Source organism: Volvox carteri, assembly GCF_000143455.1.
Source record: "Volvox carteri f. nagariensis unplaced genomic scaffold VOLCAscaffold_1, whole genome shotgun sequence".
NCBI classification, from domain to species: domain Eukaryota; kingdom Viridiplantae; phylum Chlorophyta; class Chlorophyceae; order Chlamydomonadales; family Volvocaceae; genus Volvox; species Volvox carteri.
Window position 1 is genome coordinate 3967380 of NW_003307545.1, and position 23128 is coordinate 3990507.

Below are 23128 nucleotides of genomic sequence, written 5' to 3' on the forward strand. Positions count from 1 at the left end.
TTTAATACTATATAGTCTGTTACAAGTGGTTTCACCGTAATGTTACAATCAGGCCAAGTTCTGTCCGGCGACTCACAGGGGTTCTATCACTGCAATTCATAAAGCGCGAATAGCATTTGAAAGAATCTAACGCATGAAAAGCTCACGTGCAATAAGCAAAACGCACAACTGCGTTGGCTGACACCAACCGTCTGGTGAACTTCCACGACCAGGCGTATCGTCTGAATGTCACGCATATCCCCCGTCCCTTTTGCACCTAGCCAAGGAAAGAATGTAGTTGGTCACCAAATAATGTGGCAGGCCTCAATCTCAGGTCCCGCCCGTAACCCACAAGTCTGCTAGCTGCAAACACATACCCCTCACGTTAATCACCGGGGCAATCACAAAATTGGTGGGACTGCCTCCCTTATGCAGAGAGATCATTGACAGCCGCCCCGAGAGGCCATGCAGCTTCGATATGCTGGCCGTTATAAAGGACTTGCTTAACCAGCGTCACCGACGTTCCGAGATCCACTTTGAAGCCCTGCAGATAAGGGAAAGTCTTTGTCATCTGTGTCGTTAGGCATGTAGCGGTTTGACGGCAAGTGGCGTGACATTGTCACGTTACCGGTCCGCAAGAAACGCAGGACGTAGAACGCGAATGTGCGTGTACTGCGTCTGTCCACCTTACCTTTGTGAGCATGACATCACAATAGGTAAGGTCCAAGCACAAGAAATTGGCTGCGTCGCCCTGCACTTTCGGAAACGTCTTGGTGATTGCGTCGGTACTGAGGCTACACACCTCTGCCGCCTTAGCCCTGAACTCCTGCACGAAGTATGATACAAGGAGCAATTTTGGATCAGCATGTCGATGAACTCTTCATGGCATCCATGCCCACATGGTGAGCTTCCCTTTGCTTAGCTAATATCCCACACACGGCCAACAACGTACACCACCTGTTAAACCACGGACACGACACGCAAAACAAAATCCTCATCCCAACTTGCCCTTGGCGATGTGGGCCACATGATGGCGTCCTGCTCCTTGATAATGCCTGTCTCGAAGGCTCTGTCCCAGAAGTAAGACGAGACGTAATACTGGCGGCCCTTGCTCAGGCCGTTGCCCCTCCATGCACCGTTGAACGAGCACTGAATCTGCATCACAGAACCACAGGGCTTGGCAACATTAGGAAGCCCAATCCATACTACGCCTTGCAGTACCGTGCCAGTTGGCAATTGAGTGCGGATACCGAGGAAACAACACCGCGTAATGCATTACCGCCAATCCCTCAAACCACAACGACTCACAGCGTCACAGAGTAAAGCTTTTAACCAGCATGCGAGGAAACACGACGTCCGGTGCGCCTGGAACGCCACCAGCTCGCAACCCTCACCTGCTCCGCGCCACAAGTTAAGTTCGCCTGCAAAGCCACTTCGCCCAGGTATGAGCACTTGCCCGCATCTCCCTTGCCACCGCGGGGCGCATATGAATACTCCTTGCCGGCGTAGGAGTACGCGCCAGACGCCCCCGAAGCAAAGCATTCGCTGGCCCCTGCCGCGTTGTCCGACGATTGCGACGCTTCAATGAGCTTGGCGCGACCGGCCATAAGGCCATAACCCAGGTAAGAGTGAACATACACGTTGAAGGTCTTGCCGCCACCGTGAAGCTGCACCACGTAGTCCCTGCAAATGTATTGCGAGCAAAGTTGTCGCCTTAGAGACCGCATAACGCCATAATGGTTCCAAGAATGCTTCACAAGAACTCTAAGTAGCTCAGCGCTTTCCCGACACACAGGTCATGTCACCAACTCGAATGCCATACACCAAGGGTGAACGTCGGCAGCCAGGGCGGACCACACGTAAACGCATCGGAGCACGGACGGAGGATACCGCTGCGTATTTAAGAGGGTCTCCTTTCCCGTTGGCCCGCGCGCATTTTCCTACTTTGGAGCTGCTTGTGCGTCCGTCTCCTCCAGAGCAAAAGCCTCCTGTATGGAGCCGCCTCCCATGTCAATGGCAGCAACTGTGGTGCTCACGGTTCCCGACAAACGCCCAAGCAGGTAGTTCAGCGTGAGCCATGCAAAAGCGCCCTCGTCCTTGCCTGCAGATAGGAAACCGACCTCAGATTCGGCTGAAGGCTTTAAGTGACGGCTGCGAGGCCATACACACGTGAGTCTGTAACAGGTTTCGACCGCAACGAAGGTAGGCTTGCCAGGATTCACAAGCATCCATGCCAACCGCACAGACTGTCCTAAAACGGTTCATCGCCGATTCCATGGAACGGAATCCCCAAAGCCGCTGCGGCCAAACAGCGCTTCTGCGTTCTGCGTTCTGCCATACGCAACTCCAGTCTCCAGTACAACAAACACCGCTCCCACGCACCATCCATAATAGACACCCCGCCAGGTGCGAGCTTGAAAGGCTGCTTCTTCAGTAGATCCTCAACTGCTTGCAGGATCCGTTCTGCCTTGTCCCCAGGAAGCAGTCGCAAGCCAGCAGTGGCCTTGAGGGAGATAGGTGTAGACCCCTGAGAAGCATAAGAAACTGCGTTACTGGCACGCTCGCAGCTGCCGGTGAGTTCTACAACAGCCGGATCTACGGATCCCGTGGGGTTAAGGCCCCGTCGTAAAGGCCCCGCCCAGCAGTGCAGACTTCGCAAACAGCGAGTCCTTCACAGTACCTCCAGCCGTTCTGGACTTAGGTTCCGTACAAAAAACGTACATATAGAATCACAATGCCCCTAGAGAATCCTAGTCTATGCGGCGAGGCAGTCGTTGTCCGTTTTACGTGCGCATCCTAGGAGGGCTTTAGGGGCCCCGACAGTGGGTGCCTTCAAAGCACCATGGCAGGATTCCACTCTACAGCATAACTTCAACTGAGATGCTTTGGTATCTGGGTCAGACGCTTGGCGGTACATGGCGCAACACATCATTGCCAGCCGCAACTCACTTGGACACCTGCCGGTACTGTTTTCAAAGCAGTATCCAAAAGCGGTTGGAGTGACGCAGCCGCCTTAGCAGGGTCATCCGCGTAGGAACTGAGACCCGGCTTGAGCTGCTCAAAAGTATCACTGATAAGCTTGAGTTGCCCATCCTGTTGCTCGAATTTAAAAACGTGGATGCGGCTCCCCGTGCTTCCAGCGTCAAAAACGATGGCGTACTTTGTAACCACAGCCGGACCGGTGTGGCGAAGCTCTTTCAGCGTGTGAACGCGCTCCACGTGCAACGGCGATGAGCGAGGCACCAGAAGGATGACCGTCAAGATCAGTGCCACCTGCATACGCAACGAAAAGACTTTAAGCGTCACCTCAAATGCTGATGACACGCACATTTGGGTTTTATGCCACCAGCTTTGCAGGGACCGGGCAGTGAAAGCAACAAACAAGCAAATATTCGACATGAGAAGCCATTAGGCGCGCTGGGGCGTACAGATGACGCAGCTGCCACATGCCTAGCGTTATGGCACCTGAGCTGGTCATCTATGCTTTTGCGGCCCCTGGCCCCTGCTGCCCATAGCGGCAATTGTATGCTTACAGACTGGCCATCGTACATCCTTTTCAATTATCAATTTCATGGCCTACAGCAGATATTATAGGAACACCAGAATAAAAAGCAGCACGTACTAGTATTCCTTCATTAAATGGCCATAGATCCTCCCTCCCCTTGCCATAATTATCACATCCGGTTTAGATGGTTGAATGAAGCAGCGTCACAAGGTTAAGGTTTGTTAATGTACCTCCTTTTATAACCCCGTGGAACCCCCTGGACATATGACCACCTATGCACGGCCTGCGTAATCACGTGTGCCTGTGTCTCCTTCCTTTCGCCTTCTACACCCTTTATCCCCACGACACTTAGAAGTGAGTGCCTGGATGTGAGTATCTAATGGGTAACTGTGAACCGGCTTTGTTGGTATGTGCATTGACAAGCACGTCAACCGCAAATGCCGTGGGTAGCGGGAAGGGTAGGACTGGGAGACTAATCCAGGGTATAATACGTCAAGAGCCATGACCCATATCTTACCGGAACTGAAACCACCAGCAGCACACCCCGGTACCTGCGGAATACATCGTCGGCACGGTGTTCCCTTACAGGAGTCAATCGCCCCCCAAGCAGTCCTGAGGCGTAAGCATCACCTCGAGAGGCTGTATGATATTTTTTTATCGACTGACCGCCATAACATGTCTCTGACATTTTCTGGCTTCTTCATTATTGCGTCGTCGTGCTCCCCAAGCCGCTCAGGATCAGCAATCGGCGCGGGTCCTTGACCGAGCGAGTGTTCAGCGGCTTGAACTATTCTTCCTGTCGTGAAAATTTTACCAAGGTTGATTGGGCGCAAAGCACCCAAGGGTGCAGCGAGCGCCTGTTGCGCTCTAAACTATATATTGAAAGGAAATGATCAGCGAAGCCGATTTGCTGTATAATGACATGTAATATGTTATAGTAATATATGTAGTTCTGTCCAGGTTTATGATGGTATCCTGGTACATGTCCTTGACCCAGTTGCAACTAACTTGACAACGACTTCGGGATGAGGTACAATAAACCGCCATGCTCTACAGCTGATCGATACTTCCTCCAAAACCGCGTTGTTTTCTGCGTATACTTTACATTCACGCAGCAACGTTTTTGCCTTCCGAAACATCCACAGCTTTGTCAATCCAAACACAAGCAAAGAAACAGTGATATTTTGTAATATATTCAATGGCTTGGGTAACCGCGTCTTCGCAACGATTTGTCGCACCTACGCAAGGAGGTGGGCCAAAATCATCATTGCACAGCGCAGAGTGTAGGGGCCGCCAAGCAGCCGAAATGCCTGTGTATGAACGTACATGCCATGTTAAACCTATGCGGTTGTCGGAACGCCCTGTAATTTGAGGTTGCAGCTAGTCCGCTGAAATGGGACCCGTTTCGTGACCGTTGGTAGGGCATCGCCACACGCCAATAGTTCCTTACATCAAGCCGGCAGCAGTGTGGACAAGGCCAACACCCGATCGTGATGCGGACTTCGTGAAGCCGTCGTACATACCCCAACCTGTGCAGCCCAGCGTTACACCCAGCCGCGAAGACAGGCCTATCTACGCACCCATCACCCCGGAGTTTCGCCCAGCCGAGCTTCCGGTACGTTTGTCGCGGACCCTGGGCATGGCGTATAGCGTTGCACGTAATTGAATGTCATACAGATTATGGCGATAGCAGTGACGTGTGGGGGGCCACAACTGGCACGGGTGGCTTCAGGTCTCCACTGCATGGCAACTTCCGCTTGCGTTGTGAGCTCCACGGATCGTATCAATTGCATCTACGGACCGACACAGATGTGTGGTGTACGCCTCCAGGAAACTCCAAAAGAGCTCCCTAGCGCGCCCAAGCTTCCAGAGCGAAGGCCTGACGACATTCCGGCTGGCAATCCTAAGGAGAAGCCCTCGGAAGGTGCACCTGAAAAGCGGGAGGCGCCGCCTTCGAAGGATCGCGAGTCGGCACCCAAGAAATAGGGCTTCGGCATGCCGTGGCGTCGTGGCGGGCGTGACATGGGATGTGCAATATCGTGCTGGCGCTAACGACGCTGAGTTTAAGTTATGTGTCATCCGACAGTGCCCCGCTTATGCTGGTTTCTGTAAGACATGTTTTTGATACTCTTAGAGATGGGTGATCGACTGGCGGTACCTTACTCCTTCGCCCGCTTAGAGCATCACTTGCGTAAAAGTTCCCTTCTGCAAACTCAAGTGCTTTGCATTTGCAACGTGGGCATGCGTTATAAGGCCGAAACGTGTTCTTGATGAGACGCGGTGATGTCGTGGTGACGCTTCATGCCGGCCGCTACGGGAAGCTGTAAACGATGTCCTAAGTTGCAGGTGACCATGAAGCAACGAATAACCTTCGATACATAGTAAGCTCCTCGAAAGACACTTACGCCGCCCTTCGTGGAAAAATGGAAATCTGTGAAATCTGACGCCATAATATGCTCCATTGAGCTATGAACCAGCGCCCACCTCCCGCCTTTGGGCGCGGCGGGGAGGCCGAATATGAGTATATTCCGCTGTGGGACGCACTTCAGGGTTTTACCCATTGACAAATGTACTATCAAAGATTATCAATGAATTGAAATCGTGTTCTCTGGTTCGGTCCTAAACTTTGTAAGGTCCATAGGGAAGTACAATGGCGATCGATCTCGACTCGCAAGCACCAAACGCACGCACGCAAGCAATAGGATAAATCACTGAAATAGGACCCGTTCCAAGAACTACACAATGATTATGCCCAATTAAGAGGAAGCTGAGCATGCAATGAGTATCAATCTCAATATATTTGGAACCAAACGCAGAAAGTATTAAATTTGATGCTACCGTCAAAAACTTGTTTCGCCAAAAAAATATTGATGACAAGTTAAATAATTGGCCTGAAGGCGATGCTTCGGTTATGGGAAATTTGTAAGGGTGTATTTCCAGTGCGGATTAAGGCCAGGGATTAAGCCTCTGTCCTCCATCGATACTTGCTCAAACGGCTAAGTTGTTGGCAAACTTACCTCGCCTTTTCAACCTTTGGTTCCCTTATGGAACAAAACTATGTGGTAAGCTCGTACCAAGGACTTCCGTGCGCTAATCCCTGGCCTTAATCCGCACTGGAAATGCACCCTAAGCTTCCATGTTCGACGGAGAATTGGCATAGTTTCAAGATCATGGACACAGCAATATATAGGACAAACCCCACAAAAATCCATTTTTTTGTTAGCGATAAGCGTGCTAGGCTTATTAGGGAGCACGGTGTACGCAGAAGTACCACCGCTGCAAACAAACATAGAACCTTGTACTCATATACTGCAGGTAGAGAAGTGTAAGGAGTTAATCGTTCATAACAGGAAGTATATCTGCAACATTAATGCACAAATCGTCCACAAGGGCACTAGGGATGTAATTGACATAAAAGATAGAAGGGAGAGGACAGGAAGGAATGCGAGTAGGAAGAGAACGTGAGGGAGAGGACAAAGGCGTTTGAAAAAAGGGACACGAAGAGCGGAGGGACAAATGGGAGGAAAGGGACAAAAGGAGAGTGAGGCGGAAGTGGAGGAACGTTCCCGCATTCAGGGAAGGAAAAAGATCGAAAAGATAGAAACAACAGAGGGTATGGAAGGAGAGAACAAAGGACGAGAGCACAATCCATCAATCAGCTTTGTTCCTTGTAAGCTTTCCACAGGTAATCGCACCTCATTCGACTCACCGTACTTATACAATTTATCGAAACTCCAATGCTGCAGCACCCTCAAGCGCACCCACTACAGACTAAGACAATTCCTCTTTTGGGCAAGCCGAAAAACGCGTGGCGTGTGGTTTTGAGGTGTCAGATCATTCGGCTTAGGTTGCCTAATTTGTCCGCCTGTCGTCTTCTTAACAGCCACTTTATTTGTGACAAGGGCGGCCAGGAAAAGTTGTCATACACCACGAAAATCGTTGTTCCATCTCTCACAACAGAAAATCTTTTTAGGAATTCTGATGGAAGGAAATGGCCGTGTGTCACCCGTCGGTTTCTCTGCATATCCGGACGGTAGAAACACACAACACTGCGTTTCACACAACGCTGAATTTGATGGACTCCAGTTTTTTCATTGACATTGGAACACACCCGTCCTTCCCAGTTCTCAACGAGAGAAGGAAATGGAGGAAAGGATGCCGCAGCACACAGCAGAGGCCTGTTCTTTCTCCATGTTATTATACTGATGCAAATGAATTTATATAGCTACACGTACTATAAATGTTTAGGTCAACGGTGTGTGTGTTTCAGTGGGCTAATAAAGAGTGGATGGTTACGGACCGTTTACAGAAGCGTACAGAACAGCCGAAACAGAAAAATATGTTCCAAATGGTTTGGGCCTGGAAATGTCTTGACAAGAAATTTGTGCTGTGTCGAAGCCCGTGCGTCGACGAAGCGGCGCCGTGGCTAGCAGTCATTGTGATCTATTCAAACATGTTTTTGCTCTCTGTCGACCTGTGCTTTTGTAAATAAATGGTTGACTGGCGGCCATACATCCAGACCGCCTGTAGGCCCAATTTACCTTACCTAATTGCGAACCTGCCGCGAACCCTAGAAGTACGGCGGCAGCGCCGTGCTATCAGGAGTTTTCGGAAGATTACGAAAGAGTCTACCGGCCTATATAAACCTACTTAAGACGTGCAAGGCTTCGGCACCTTGGCCAAGCTTTCATTTCAGTTACTTGTTGCTCATCTGTTGCTTCTAAGGCTCCTGCTGGATACCAGCCATGCACAGGCCACTCCACAATTGTTGCTTTGCGGCGACCTACCTGGCAGCCCTGATCCTAACCCTTTTCACTGCCAATGCCCCTCGAACTGTTGCGTTCTCTTTCGGCGGTGCAAACAGTTACTACCTCTACACCTTCCGCACCGCTGACCAGATTCAAGTACTGGACGCAATGCAGGCCGCAGGCTTTCGCACGCTGCGCATTTCTATTGCTGCGCAGGGTGAAAATCAGACGGGCTCCAATAACTACGGTGTCCCGGATGTCGAGCACCCCGTCGGCATGTACGATGACAGAATCCTCACCATGATCGATGACCTGATAACACGCGCCTTCCAGCGGGGCATCAAGCTCATCATCACGCTGCATGACCGCTACAGCCTCGGCTGCTGGGGAAACAACGCTTACGTAGACAAGTACAACATTCCAACCACGAACGCTTGCGGCTACGGTGGCGTTGAGGACAATGACCTAAACGCCTTTTACAACAACGCCAATGCTGCCGCCGACATGGACCGCCGCTTCACGCACATCATCTCACATCGCCACCCCGGCTTCAGCAACCGCCCCTGGAGCGCCATCCCTGAGGCCATCCTCGGCTTCGACATCCAGAACGAGGGACAGGCCCACCAGCGAAATGGTAACATCCCCAACCCCAATTGGATCTGTGAGCGTGCCAAGAAACTCAAACCGCAGCTGTCGTCGGGGATGCTGGTGCTGACTGGCGCTGGTGCCGACGTGTGGGACTCGGTACTGTCGCAGCACTTCGCATGCTCGTCCATCGACGTGGTATGTGTGCACAGCTACATGGCCGACGACTGGAGCAGCAAGCTGCCGCCCGTTATCCAGGCCGCCAAGCAGGACGGCAAGCGCATTATCGTGGAAGGATTCGGTGCCACAGGTTGGGGCAGTAAGGCGGCGGGCCTACAGAAGCAGATCGACGTGTTCCAGAACTTAGGTGTCCCATGGATGGTGTGGCAGGTGAGCTGATTGTGTGAAATGCTTGTTTGGTGGTGAGGTATATGTCGAATGGACAGGGAGGAGGAGGGAAAGTGGGGCCCCGCTTGGTCGATGGTGGTGAGCCCCAGGCTAGCCGTTTGCCCTTTCCCTGAACATCCAGGTTGTTAAGCCCAACAACTACGATAATTACGAGGTCTTCACGGACGATACTGACTCCTGGAGCGTGCTCAGCAGTGCTGCCCGCGCAGCGCCAGGTCTTGGGGGCGCATTTGTATGGCCAGAGTTCACCGGAGGCTCCACCAAGCATCCCCCGCCACCCAAGGCCGCGGGTAAGCGCCCACCGCCACCCAAGGTCGCCAGTAAGCGCCCACCGCCACCCAAGGTCACGAGTAAGCCCCCACCGCCAACTAACAATAAATGCGCCAAGTGCAATATCCCGCTGTGCCGGGGCGGTTGCAAATGTGACAACAACTGTGATTGCCGGCCCGGGCTCGGTGGTGAGTGAAACGGTTGGCGGTGCAGTTGTTTGTCTGGGAATTAGGGCTTGGGGCAAGCGGGAAGGGAAATTGCATTCCTCAATTGCGCAGTAAGGCCACCTGTCTATTACTACGGTCTGCAACAGCACGCAAGAAAGACACATAGAGGAGTGCTTATGCCCACCACGCACACATCCTCCCACACAAGCACTTATGTTTTCTGCATGCATGCTGGCTTCCGTTTGTCTTCCTAACTGCCTTGGATTTGCTGCCCGTTAGCACCCTTAACAACCACGCATGCACTGTTGTATGCAGGTGCAACTTGCGACAAATGTAACCTGCCCCAGGACCAGGGTGGCTGTAAGTGTGACAACATGTGCAGCTGCAAGTCTGGGACATGCTGGTTTTAGAAGGAAGGGGTCTGCGATCATGCGCCATTCACATCTCCCCAACACATGCTAAGGTTTTCATTCCTCGTTTTGCACATCGTAAGCTAATGCAGTTTCGTTTATGTTGCTGGGCTCCGGAGGCAAACAGAGCACGAAGAGGCAAGTACCATGTCCCCAGGGGGCAGCGGTTTTGCCGCTGTTGTGGTACTAATAGCCGAATCGAGGGTGAAAAACACGTGTTATTGGAATGCCCAGCCTATAATGATATTCGTGCTGAAGAGGGATTCGATCATCAACAGAGCATGTTTGAGGCCATGAAATGGGAACCAGTACGTCTGGTGAGGATGTTGGAACGTATGTGGGCTCACCGAAACTCAGTTACCCCCTTTGGACGCTAGTCTGGGCTGATGTGCGGTGTTTCCTGTTCTCCGTGGCTTATAGGCGTTGTAGTATTGCCCTTGGGCATTCGGCTCGTATGGGTAGTTTTACAGGTATGGGGTCACGCACCCCCAACCATGTAACACACACACACACACATCTCCCCTCTGTCGATACTGGACTGTCGCTGGCGTGTGCTGCGACGCATCCACCATATTTTACCTCACTCCCAGCTGCCTGACAGGTCACCTCTTGCCTGTCTTGCCACGCGCAGCTGAACCTGGGCATTTCCGCCAAGCAGGGCTCGTTCTAAAGCGGCTTGTGATGTCACGGCCATCTGCCTGCTAAATGAAAGCGTGTGCAGCTTTCACTAATCCTAAGCCCTTTGGTCATTTGCCATATATATAGATCAAGGCGAACTGATGAACTTGTTTTGAGTCCTACATGATCGAACTTAGCAATACAGCGGATGTACGGCGACTGAGTCTGCACGCGTGTCACGAAGCTCGGTCCCTTATAGGGATCCCTGTAAGGTATTGCGTCGTATACTACCCGAGGAGTTAGAAGTCCACAGATTGGTGGTAGTGAAGAATACCGTTTTGAACTGAGTTAGACGCTAGCGCCATTTGAATTGAGTTGGACACTAGCGCCACAAGGCCCTGCCATCAGTTAAGAGAAGACTCGATTCGGACGAGCGGCCAATGGGTCTAACGTCCTTACAACGCCAACTTCCTTTGCGTATATCAATCCTTTGCATTTCGATTGGCTTACCCGTTTGTCCTGAGTTATCAGTCTGTTCGTGTTTTGCTTGCCTTGTGCACACCGCAGCGCATGGCTGTATGAGGCTGTTCGGTTGATAGCAGAACGGCTTTAAGAACTACCGCTGAATTTGTGGGCTCCGCCAGCGAACTTTCCCGAATTTCACTCCTATTATGAATCTCACGTTAGTCTCAAGCGACCGAAACATACTAAATTTCAAGCATGGACCTGGAGAGGCTGTCGAGCACGGGCGGAAGGATTTATGCCAGGCTGTTACATAAAAACTCCGCTTCTAAAGGAGCAGGGGAATTGCAATTAGTAGTGCCTTAGTGCCTCATATAAAAGCCTACTTCTTGCCCTTCTTTCCACCCTTGCCGGCTGGAGCCTCAGGAGCAGCAGCAGCGGGTGCAGCGGCCGGCTTGGGTTTCGGGGCACCCGCCGGAGCTCCACCCTCGTAGACGAAGGTGTTGGCACACTTGCCGCAGTACACACGGTCGAAGTGGGTTGCCATGAAAGTGCCGGGGCCGCAGTTCGGGCACTGCTTCCGCAGACGCTGCACCTTGCCCGAGTCGTCCACCTACAGCCACAGAGTACGGGTGCAGGACCGTCCAGGCAACACCAAGCATTAATCCACTAATCTTCACACAGCGATTTGCGGGGATCAAACCCAACGTGCACGAGCTCCACGTCACTAAGTGTCGTCAACGACTATGACTTAGTCACAAAACCCAGCAAAACGTACCTTGTAGAACTTCAGCACCCGGAGCTTAATCTTCTTGTGCTTGTGCTTCTGCTTCTTCGGCTTGGTGTACGTCTTCTTCTTGCGCTTCTTGGCACCACCCAAGAGGCGCAGCAGGCACATCAGCGTGCTGTCGTCGCTGACACCAGCCTCAGCCAGCACCTGGCTGTCCTCCAGCTGGACGCCATTCAACAGGATGCGCTGCTCAGCTGCCTCCAGGCCTGTGGATCACACGAGGTATTCCCGCCTGTTGCTGCTAGACGGCAGTCCAATGCTGCCTCTCTTTTTTGCAATGAAGGAGAGACCGCGAAAGGAATTCCAGAAAAGTCTTGAAGGAACGCCCGCGAATGCATAAAACCAAGACTTGTCTCGCGGCTTACCCTGAATGGCCTCCACAGCAGCCTTTACATCGGCGACGGTCTGTGCCGGACTCACCTCAAGGAGGTGAGTCCGGTCTGCATGCAAACAAAAGAAGGATAAAGCATTAAGTTATATGCACAAAGTTAAGACCCCCAAAGGAAAATAAGCCCAGCGCTGTGACTGCTCACCGGTCCGGACAAAAATCTGCATTCTACGGCACTCGGCAGTGATATCAGTGCCTTCCTTGCACCGTAAGAGGAAGGAGCATGAGGCAGCAGCGGCTCAAAGTCCTCGCGCCGCCTTGCACAGCCGTACACGCCGTACTATATTCTTGTAAATCCTTTAGTTAAACTTAATTTGGGATATGCCGAGATAGTTATTGTGATATGAGTTTCATCTGACAGTGAGCGAATCAAGTTTCGCTCATTTAGAGCGACTTTTTTGTGTATGCAACCAGATCCTTTTACACGTATAGACCATAGCGTTGCATCATACTTTGTAATAAGAGCTTCACTGTCATAGCTGCGGAAGTTGAGCTCCAATTGTTTTGCCCGCACAGCAACCATCCACGCAGCGATGCATACGCAACGGGACGGCGTCCTTGCACCTTAACTCACCGAACCAGAACACATCCACGTCTTATTTCGAATACAGAACGGCACTATATTGTCGAAGGATTGCAAATAGTCCTTGCATATCCTGTAGGTTCCGTTAGGTTGACCCGTGGGACCAAGCAGGCTTTTGGAGCGGTAACAAAGCTATGCCAAACGCCAAGCACATTATGAAAGGGCCGCAGCATTATTGCCAGCTCCAGGGATTTGCTGCACTGTACCGGAATACGGCCGTCCTAAGTTGTGTCCAAAGAGCATATGCAAGCTGGAAATAGTTCCATCCAGACTGCGCAAGCCTGCATGAGGTTCGCTGTCCGAATCTGTATCTGGGAATGCTACTACTGCTACAACTCATTTCATTTTACCATTGTAAGACTGGGTCTCATAAGAACGAGCTAGGGTTTCCGAAAGAAGCTTGTTATCATGCCGGCCGCTCATGCACACAAGGAAACAGGCCCCAGTGGGGTCTACCGAACAGGTGATTGCACAGGACGACGTTTCGCCACGTTGTGCATTGTTCGGAACTACGAAATGCTCCTTTGCGATACCAAAAGCCAATCCAGCCACTGTGCTTCACCATCGCAGACTTGCCGCGCGCCTATCAGGCAGTCGACAAGCAGTCACCTGCTGGTTCGGAAGGTCTGGCCATACCAACCATGACAGTGCTGCAACAGCATTGCGGCTTTTGGGACAGGTTAAGGTCACGGGGATGCTCCGTGGGAAGGCCTCTTTCACTGCCATTAGAACCAGAGATTAGTCGGAGAGTCAGTCAGCGGGAAGGGCCGCTTCGTCGCTATGAACTGTGCATATAGCCAGCAGTCAGCAACATTCCGGGCAACGAGATTGAAGCTAGAAAATTAAGGCAGCCGAACACAGCATACGAACCCCATTCTTGTAGGGCCGGAAGGCCGCACATGCGGGCCTCTGCTGTACACGTATTCTGCCGCTGCTGCTGTCACCGTGCTCCCGCTTGTAGCCCCAATCCTGCCACTGTGCTTCACTGCGCAGGGATAACGATGGCCGTATCTACCCGCTCGACACATACAGAGGTGCGAAAACCGCGCAACGGTATTACATTTCCCTCGCGAACCTAGGGCAAGCTGCGGCATCCCACAGGGAACAAACGCGACTATTCAGCTGCCAGAACAGATAGATTAAGGCCATCGGCTTGTGCCCACACGGCTGACAGCGCCTGCGAACGGGATGTCCTATGCTCGAAAATGCTTGGCTGCTGTCGGTCGTCGCGCCTCTTGGGCTCGTATCTTTGGGCGTTATCGACCTCACCACGTTAGCCCCCACCTGCAGGCTGTCGAGAGCTGGGCATGTCAGTGCTGCTGAGCTTGGGATTCACATGGCTGCTGCACTTCACGCTGCTGGTGCCGTACATGACGCAAGTACGGCAGAACCTTAGTGCAAGGCTAAGTTTAACCTGACGTGCTAGAAAGACGGGAGCAGCTGCAGCTTCCCTGCGCTCGCGAACGCGGCCCCTGGAGTGCCATTGCCGCCAGACCTTAGCTTTACTCACCCGCGTCCGCAGGATAGCTGGATCTTGCATCCTTACCTTTGCATCTACCTGAAGAACATCCACCGCATCAAACACGCCAGCGACTCGGGAGTCTTTGACGAGGAGGGCCGCATGTATCCCGGGGTGCGTGTTTCGCGACATATCCTGTGCTGTACGTATCCTTTATCACTTGCTTTGTCTGAAGTGCGAGGTAGGATGGTGCTTATAGGCGATCTGGTAGCCCTTGAGCCCTCGTATTAGGGCGGTTTGCAGGTACGGGGAACGCGCCCACGACCATGTAACACACACATATCCTGTGCGCTTGCTGAGGTTTGCGGCGTCCGCCGGCCAGGGGCTCGGGTCAGGGGGTAACCGCTTTGCAATAGACGTAGCTGCGGTTGCAGGCTCGGCGTCTTGCAGCTTGGGCAGAGACACCCTAGGGCGCACTAGCTTCACGAAAGGAGGGAACATGACGCTCTTGAGCGTTGTGAAGTTTTGTTGTGTTGCAGCAGTCCATTGGTACTTTCAAACACATGCAGCATCCGTCTCGCACCAAATGGTTACGCGATACAGCTACGTACCTGGAGCTGCGCGCCTGTCTGCCTGCACAGCGCCGACTTCTCGCGCTGCGTTGTGCAGAAGCTGGAGCAAATCTGGAGCATTCTGGGCGCAGAGGAGCTCCGCAGCTACGGCGACGTCAAGCGGCTTGTGTGGGCCAATAAGGACGTCGGCGATCCCATTGGCTGGTGGGTCATGGAACACGCTGGAAGGGAAATGGGGCAGGTCGCGCTTGGGGCATAGCCCGGAAGAGTCGCTGGTGCTTCTAGAGCTCTCCTTCATAGCGTCGGGTGAGGGCTACGGACGCACCTGGACGTGTGAGAAGACGATATAGTGCCCACAAAACATACGTGTTCTGCCTCATTCAAAGCCATACCACTAATTGGGAAACGAGCCTTCTTTCTTCCCCTTTGGTGACCTTTATTGAATTACTCCTCTGACGGTGATGGACACACCGAATGCACTAGTTTGCCATATCTGTCCCAGGCTCTGTGCTCTGCCGGTCTTGTCTGGTTGCATACACTCCCTGCCTAACTGTATTGGGTTTTGCAGGAGCATTGCTAACTTTTTAAGCACCACTGTCACTGAATGAAGCGTTACAGTCTTGTCGAAGCGGCGTTCACGAACCCTGATAACCGGTTCTGGACTTCACAAATGCCGGAAATGCAGGATGGCCTCCACTATTTCCTGGTCCCTGCTGTGGTGGGTAGCACGCGACGAAAGCGGCGTGGTGAGTCGCGAAGCGCTGCGCTCATGTTATGATGGAACCCTCTTCTATCACATTGCTGAGAAGCGTCGTGCCCGGGCGCTGTCGTCCAAGTACGAATGAGGAAATGTCGCCGCGCAACGATCGTACTGTTGCGTACATGTACGACAGCCACACAGGGGCACACGCATACGAGGAAGCGCTTGGGCTTCGGGTCTGTCAGAGCGTTGGCCGTCCTGTTGGATCCTGTCGATTGAGTGTTCTCAATGAAGTTATGTCACCATTGCAATCTGGTAGTTAACCTGTATGGTCGCATAGTCGCATGGTCGTATAGTCGCAATTTTTCCGGTACGGGTATGTTACGGGATGTAACTTTGTCGCGTGTTGCAGTCTCTGGTGCTTGGTGCATCGGAGCTTTGCACCGTAGCATGGATTCGCGCCATTGTGATGTTCAGGCCTGCCGTCGTGTGATAGGCCAACCTTGTAACAGCGGTTTTGGCCGTTTGGAATCGTACGGCAGGAGGTATTTTATAATTCGTACTGGTTTTAAATGTGACCAGCAACCACCTCTTATTTATACCACTTGCAAAACTGCGAGTCCCGTGCAAAAACGTTGTGGGCAAAACACATACACAATACTGTGTACCATACCGCAGAGCCAGCAACCCTCCCGGCATCGCCTGCCTCTGCCTCACACCCAAACTCCAACCGGCTAAGCTTCATCCCACAGCTGTACCGTACGGCTCGCCAGCCTACGTGACGGGCCAAGGCCGCTGCCAGACACACACATCCTCACTCTCACTTCAGCAAAATAAAACCCCACGTGCATCTTCACGATGCAAACACCCATTCATACTTGGCCAACACTCATCCCATCCAAGCTTGGCCAGCGACATCTTACGCTGACACACCGGTGTAACGCAACAGGATGCCATTATTGCCCAGCACAAAGCCCAGCTGAGAGTTAAAGAACTTGATGGCGTACAGGTTACCCGCCAAATCATCAGTGGAGCGGTCGCGCTTCCACGACTTGCCGCCGTCCTCTGAGCGGTACAGGCTGCCGCTGCCACCACAGGCGAAGGCAACCTTATCGTCCCGGAAACTGCATGCAGAGGCGAAGGGCGAAAGATTCAAATAACGTACATGTGGCGCAATTATGCAGAGCATCCCACAGTTCGGCTGGCAGGCAGTCCAACTCTGCATCAAGCCCTGCAATATTAACATTACCCCACGCCCACACAGCGATGGATGCATGCACGGCACAGATCGCGAAAAACACTAGACGCTGCGATGCGGCTGGGGCGACGATGCAGGACGATGCGGACCCCTACGACGGGCGCAGAGTCCCAGGCATAATTGCGGGCCATCAACGCGCAACCAACCCAGTCAACCTACCCGACATCAAGGATTCCGAAGCCGCGCGAGTTGATTGCAACATTCTCAAACGACTCAGTGCTGAGTCCTGGCTCGTTGGCGAGCAGCACATCCCCGCCACGCGTTGTGACCCACACCTCGCCCGAGGGTGTGAAGCCCATGTTCTGCAGGCGGCGCGGCGCGGGCCGATTGTGCGGCATCCAGAAGCTCTGGCCCGGCGACCAGGTCATGTAGAAGTTGCCGCGCGAGGACACCGCCACGTAGTCGCCCGTGTTGCTGCGCGCCAAGTTCGAGAAGGAGCCCTCGTAGTAAGAAGCGCCGCTGATGCCTGCAAGGGCACGTTGTGGATAGCAGTGGTACGGTACAGCATAGGTTCACGGCAGTCCGTACAACAAGGCAGACAGCGGGAATAGACGTTTCAGTCATAGGGGAAGCGTGAGATCGAGAGCCTCACAGCACCATCAAAACGCCCAACATGTCCATGCAGTACACGATTCCTCTGCTACACCCATCAAGGTGTCAAAGCGTTCCCAGCAACGGGAAAGCATCCCAAAGAAAGTCAAACGGCAATCCCAGCCGCTGTAACGGCCAATCTGTCTCCAAAACTCGTTGATAACATCAAGCCCCGCGTGCTACACTGCCATTAAAGCTTTGATCGTCCAAACAGGAATCCTGTCACTCGTCTCCAAGCTGCAGCAACTGCAGCGCCCGGCCTGGGACCCGCTTATGTACCCGGGACGCGTACTCTCCCGCCAGCGAAATATCAATCCCACTCAGCAAGCAGGCCTTTGCCAGCTCCCGGCGCCAGGCCAATTTTCTTCCCGAGACAGAGGAAGCTCGCTCGCTACTTGCTTCGTGGGGCTAAGTGGGGTGATTTTATGACCTACGCATTTTATCACCTTTCGTCCATAGCGCCCTGACATTTAGAGCACCAGAGGCGTCGTAGAATGCCAGGGCAAAAATAACCCCAATGCGTGACAGAGGAATTCGCGAACAACCCCGTTGGGCAGCCAACAAACACAGCACAGCAGCTAACTAACCGAAGGTATCCTAAGGGCATTGCCACGTACGCTTGGTCAGGCTTTCACCCATTCCCTCACGCCCTCCCCCACACACCACTGGACACTGTGCGGTTCAGCGTGGCATCCACAGTCTCCTGCACAGCCGCTGTCCAAGTGTAGGCAGTGTTGTCAGTCACGTAGATGGCGCCCTGCAGCGGGAGGGGCCATCGCCGAGACTTTAGCTCTTGCATCCTATCCTAGAAAGGTTGGAAATGTAATATATTGCAGATGACTGCTCCCCTGAGATGTGTCAACCAATGCCAACATCGAATAAACCCCGTAGCCCTGCGTAAGGGTCCACGCCAGGTGAATGAACCACGCAGGCAGGCAATAGCCACACCCAACGGGGCATTGGCCGTGATGCTAGCATACAACTTAATGCCAATGTTTAATGGTTACCCAATATCCCGTCATTGGCCTCTACCCTGCCTCCATGCCAGGTTGCTTCGAACGGCAAACCTCCAGATGTAACAGCGCCCAGTAATTGGCTATCTAGTGGTTGACTGCAAATGCTATTCCTAGTGCTCGCCAAGGACTGTTACCAGTTTACGCTCCCCACATGTCCGACAGGATCTGTTAAGGGTGTGCTGGTCGCTTAACGCTTTCAAGGTCAATCCGGGGTAAATCCTCCCAGCTGAAAGGAGGCAACTCCTGTTGCAGTCTGCGGTCAGTATCTGCGACATCTAGCCCTGACAAACCTGTACCTCCAGCCCCCTCGCTACGCACCTGGTCGGTGATCATCTCGGCCTGACCCGCCTTGCCTGGCAGGGCGGTGACGCGCAACGGAGTACCTAGTCGAGGGAGAATCATACGGCGCACGAGACGGTTCAGTCCAACGCAGGCGTGGTGTGCTGAAAGCAATTGCGTTGGGGCCAAGCCAGAGGGTGCGCATGATATGTCTCCCCAGATCCGGGACGTGCATTATATGCAACATGAATAAGGAAAAGAAGAAAAGCCAAGGCGTATCTGTGTATGATGCGACAGGAGCCCGTGCGTGCAGCCCAGTATGGAGAGCCGGGGATGACTCACCCGGCAGCTTAGCGCTCAGAGGAATGCGCTCCCAGTTCGCACCGCCATCCGTGGTGTGCAGCAGGATGGCAGGCTTGCCCACGATCCAGCCCTCGCCAGAGGGGGAAAAAGAAATGGAGTTGAAGCGGTAGTTGAACCCCTCGTCACGGGCGGCATCGATCGACCGGGGCTTCCAGGTCTTTCCCCCGTCAAAGGTCTCCAGCAGCGTTTGTCGGGTACCCAAGAGGAAACCTGCACGCGTGACACACTTCAAGCACGGGACATGCATCCAGCCCTGCGAATACACTTACCGTGCTTGTCATCTGTAAAGCCAACGTCAAGAAGCACAACACCCTTATCCAAAGGCAGTTCAACCTGCGATGGAATTCATGCAGGCATTGGATACTGTTCACGATCGGCGAAACATACAAATCTTCACTTACACTCTCCCACTCGCTGGACAGCAGCTGATTTGCATAAGCAGGAGACGAGCCGCCAATCGGAAGCATTAACGACGTTGCTGCTGCCAGGCCAGCGCCCAGCACCACACGGCGCGTCAAAGCATCGGTGCTCTGAGACTCGGCGCGCACCACCACAGCACTCCGGCAACGAGATATGCGAGCAGGCGCGAAGGCTGCAAAACGACGAAACGAAAATGAGACGAAGTCCACTCTACATCCTTAGGTGGGGGCTTGCTCACCCTTAACGCGAGAGCTAACAGAGGCCGGAGCAACCTGCCGACAATGAGCAGCGAGTGCCATGTTTACAATTCTGAAACGAAACCAATCTAGTAAACTACCTATGAATACAAAGCGGCTTGGCGATAATATTTTTTGGGCCTGTCCGGCACTTGATTGCGGTGTGTGGCCACACATAAAGTGACCAGACACCACTACATCTGGACCGCAAAAGGAACTTTATGTACAATCCATCAACACACTACATAAGCGCGAGATTTCCTCAGGAAAGTCTTTATACAAGGAACCATACCTACCTAGCGCTCTTTGATATTTCTGCCATATAACCTGCCTCATCCTGCACCTCATTCCCATGAAAGACGAGCACTACACGGAGACGAAAACGATCTAATTATCACTGTGAGAATGCGCAATGTAGACAACTACCCGCTGAACCGGATACATGTCCCCGACGTGTCCGCCTATACAAGCGGCGTGCTATCTATGTCCGCCCTGTTAAATCCCATCATCGCCTTCGGGTTCACGTGCACGAAGACACGGCTGCCGATTAGCAAATTATAGTCATTCTCGTCCTGGTCTCGCGTTAATTGCAACTCGCATTCCTGCAAGAAGGCGGAAACGCATATTCATTACGTGCGGGAAGCATTGACGCGAAGGGGACTCTTAACGCGCCATGGAGTCTGAATGACAAGTTTGTGGCACTTCAAGACACTGCTTGACACTGATTCCCGCCGTGGCGAGTGTCCAAAAGCATCAGCGAGGCTGCTGCGCCCCGCCCCGCCCCATGACATAGGGCCCCCTTACCACGTCGTCATCAAAACGCAGAAGGTACTTAATTGTCCACCCGAGGTTGGCCTTCTCCACAACCGTGGCAGCAACCGTCACCGGGCTGTCCTCTGAGGGCGGGCTCTTGAAAAGCTTGATATCGTGTGGTCGAAACATGACCATACTCTTGGGCGTGCTGAACCGCATACGCTTCGCGAGCTGCGGCAGTAGCAGCACAGCAGCAGCAGGAAAGACAGTCACGAAAGCCATATTCAAGCACATACCATAGTGCGACGTTTTGACTCGTTCAGGAAAGCTCAGCCCATGTGGAAAGCCCGCAATTCCCTCTTGTATCCAATGCTAGCGAGCCGCCCAGAGCTTTCGAACCCCATTCCCGGCCTAGAGAACCTCAATCCCTGGCCCAGGTCTATATCCCCGTAGCCCCTACCCATGAGCCCGGCCTTGTTGCGTTGCTGCGGGGACTCGCCTCGTTAGGCCAACTGGTAATTGTTCCCCAAAAAGACTCCCAGCACCCACCAGAGACGTGGCCGGCACCACGTTCGTCTCTCCCACGAACTTCATAATGAAGGGCGTGCGCGGGTGTTTGATGATGTCCGTGGGCTTGCCCTGCTGCTCTACTAGCCCCCGGTTAAATACCACCACCTTGTCCGCCAGGTCAAACGCCTCCTCCTGGTCGTGTGTCACAATGATCGTAGTGACGCCCACGCTGCGGACGATTTCCCGCAGCCCTGCGCGCAGCTGCTTGCGCACAACGGCATCCAGCGCACCAAAGGGCTCATCCAGGAGCAGTAGCCGCGGGTTGGATGCCAGGGCTCGTGCCATAGCCACTCGCTGGCGCTGACCGCCAGATAGCTGGCGGGGGTACCGGTCGCCCAGGCCCTGCAGCTGAACCAGCGCCAGCAAGTCCTGCACCCGCTGGTCATGGTCGATATTGAGCTTGCGGACTTCTAACCCGAATTTGATGTTTTCAGCAACGGTTTTGTGGTTGAAAAGCGCGTAGCTCTGGAACACAAAGCCAATCTGGCGGTCCTGCACGGACAGGTTGGTGGCATCCACATCGTCGAAAAATATGCTGCCACCGGTGGGTTGCTCAAGGCCAGCAACGAGGCGCAGCAGCGTAGTCTTGCCGCTGCCAGAGGGCCCAAGCAACGCGACGATTGAGCTGGGCTCGATGTCCACGTCTACACCATCCACGGCACGGAAGAGCCCTTTTGCGGTGTTAAAATGCTTGACCATGTTGCGTACCTGCGGCAAGAAAGTAACACAAGGGACAGGCGCTGGCCGCCGGCTTGTGCATGGCATTCCGAACTGGTGCTGTACTCAAACGGTTTAAGGAGACCTTAAGGGGAAGATACGCCCTGGCGTGTCGGGGGTGGAGGCTGACTTGGCCGGCCCCATCCAACCTGCTGGGTTTTATGAACATGTATCGAGGGGTGTTTGGCTGCCCTAAGGTAAGCAATCTGTACCCATTCATGCGCCGCCGCCACCGCGCCGGCGTAAGCACTGAGGAAAGTTGACGCCGCACCCGTCGTACCCGCACGTAAAGGCCCGTTGGTCGCGTTGGTGGATCCGTTATAATCCCCTCATAAGCAGGCCCTGTATCGTCTATCGATTCAGTCGCTAGGCTCGTTGGCAATGTGTCCTGCAGCAGCATAAAGCGGGAGCGCCGTTGCCGACACGGTGTCGTGAATTGGAGTCCATCCGACGCATCGAGCGGCGTTACCTCTGACGGCAAGGGTGGGGAATCACGGATGGTGTCGCGCTCCACGCTGGCCGCGCGGCAGGCAACTGGCGACGGAGGTTGCCTGCGATGCAGGCCACGCAGGCCGTCAGAGAGTCCGGAGCCGGTCGCCATAGGTTTCCTCGCAATCCACGACCCAGAACGAATGCATTACCTTTGTGCTCCATGAATAGCTCCTAATAAGCCCTGCTGCTGGTAGCGTACATTCGTTGGCGTCTGCAAACGCGGCAATCATTTTGCCCCTAAAAACGTTTTCATACAACAGAAGAATGACCATCGATCACCCACCAATTGTGGGATCGCAGACGCTGGCAAAGGCCTCAGCGCTGTTCGCCCACTTGTCGTAAATTGAGATAACATCTTCCAGTAGACCAAATCATGCAAAGATGTCCTGGAAATTCAGGCGTCTTTCCGACAAGGGTACTGTTTTTTTCTAGCAATCGTACGACACATCCGGGAATTGGCTGAGAACACTTTTCAGACTGTACATGTTGCCTTACATCAAAATTTTCTACACGTGTAAAATTACAATACGAATCTCTGTAGTCCCTTCCTTAGGCCACCTATAAAAATGGCGCTGTGACGACGCTTCCAATGGCCGAAGCATGCGTTTTGTTGACTCACAGGACTTGTAGATACTTGGTAAGAGCATCTTGTCAGCAAGGACAACCAAGATGGCATTTGAACTGGGGAACCTGGAGGGCTGGGCCTCAAACGCAACCCGACGCAACCCGACGACTTGGGTTGCGTTTGAAACGACCACGCAGAACAAGGTTATCAAGCCAAAGAGGCAA

The 23128-nt window shown here is 53.3% G+C and overlaps 6 protein-coding genes across 6 annotated transcripts; 3 read left to right on the top strand and 3 right to left on the bottom strand.

Moving 5' to 3' along the window:
- Positions 1-7: 7 nt before the first annotated feature.
- VOLCADRAFT_78871 (uncharacterized protein) lies at positions 8-3258 on the bottom strand (the record flags this gene model as incomplete). Its single annotated transcript, XM_002946172.1, has 7 exons — positions 8-523; positions 671-805; positions 988-1134; positions 1374-1662; positions 1924-2080; positions 2362-2506; positions 2929-3258. The coding sequence occupies 7 exons, from the start codon at positions 3256-3258 to the stop codon at positions 407-409; spliced, it is 1320 nt and encodes a 439-aa protein (XP_002946218.1). The 3' UTR covers positions 8-406.
- A 1319-nt stretch (positions 3259-4577) lies between these two features.
- VOLCADRAFT_102817 (uncharacterized protein) lies at positions 4578-5824 on the top strand. Its single transcript, XM_002945822.1, has 3 exons — positions 4578-4734; positions 4906-5099; positions 5315-5824. The coding sequence occupies exons 1-3, from the start codon at positions 4683-4685 to the stop codon at positions 5468-5470; spliced, it is 402 nt and encodes a 133-aa protein (XP_002945868.1). The 5' UTR covers positions 4578-4682; the 3' UTR covers positions 5471-5824.
- Positions 5825-8229: 2405 nt separating this feature from the next.
- VOLCADRAFT_86264 (uncharacterized protein) lies at positions 8230-10742 on the top strand (the record flags this gene model as incomplete). The annotated part of the gene is made up of 5 exons (XM_002945823.1): positions 8230-9207; positions 9347-9683; positions 9978-10022; positions 10493-10542; positions 10704-10742. 5 exons carry the CDS (start codon positions 8230-8232, stop codon positions 10740-10742), a joined length of 1449 nt encoding a protein of 482 aa, XP_002945869.1.
- A 702-nt stretch (positions 10743-11444) lies between these two features.
- Positions 11445-12537, bottom strand: rps27A (ribosomal protein S27A component of cytosolic 80S ribosome and 40S small subunit). The gene is made up of 4 exons (XM_002946173.1): positions 12476-12537; positions 12308-12382; positions 11931-12148; positions 11445-11765 (listed from the first exon to the last, which is right to left on the bottom strand). Exons 1-4 carry the CDS (start codon positions 12495-12497, stop codon positions 11535-11537), a joined length of 546 nt encoding a protein of 181 aa, XP_002946219.1. The 5' UTR covers positions 12498-12537; the 3' UTR covers positions 11445-11534.
- Positions 12538-13485: 948 nt separating this feature from the next.
- VOLCADRAFT_55614 (uncharacterized protein) lies at positions 13486-15789 on the top strand (the record flags this gene model as incomplete). The annotated part of the gene is made up of 6 exons (XM_002945824.1): positions 13486-13592; positions 13907-13947; positions 14204-14292; positions 14436-14546; positions 15042-15148; positions 15630-15789. Coding segments are annotated over 6 exons (615 nt in total), but the record flags the coding sequence as incomplete, so codon positions are not given.
- Positions 15790-16179: 390 nt separating this feature from the next.
- Positions 16180-22723, bottom strand: VOLCADRAFT_102820 (uncharacterized protein). Its single transcript, XM_002946174.1, has 14 exons — positions 22623-22723; positions 22489-22550; positions 22317-22398; positions 22128-22235; positions 21110-21838; positions 20612-20791; positions 19810-20409; positions 19553-19743; positions 19421-19484; positions 19131-19361; positions 18828-18892; positions 18157-18250; positions 17062-17368; positions 16180-16768 (listed from the first exon to the last, which is right to left on the bottom strand). The coding sequence occupies exons 1-7, from the start codon at positions 22692-22694 to the stop codon at positions 20269-20271; spliced, it is 1374 nt and encodes a 457-aa protein (XP_002946220.1). The 5' UTR covers positions 22695-22723; the 3' UTR covers positions 16180-16768; positions 17062-17368; positions 18157-18250; positions 18828-18892; positions 19131-19361; positions 19421-19484; positions 19553-19743; positions 19810-20268.
- Between the last annotated feature and the right edge of the window lie 405 nt (positions 22724-23128).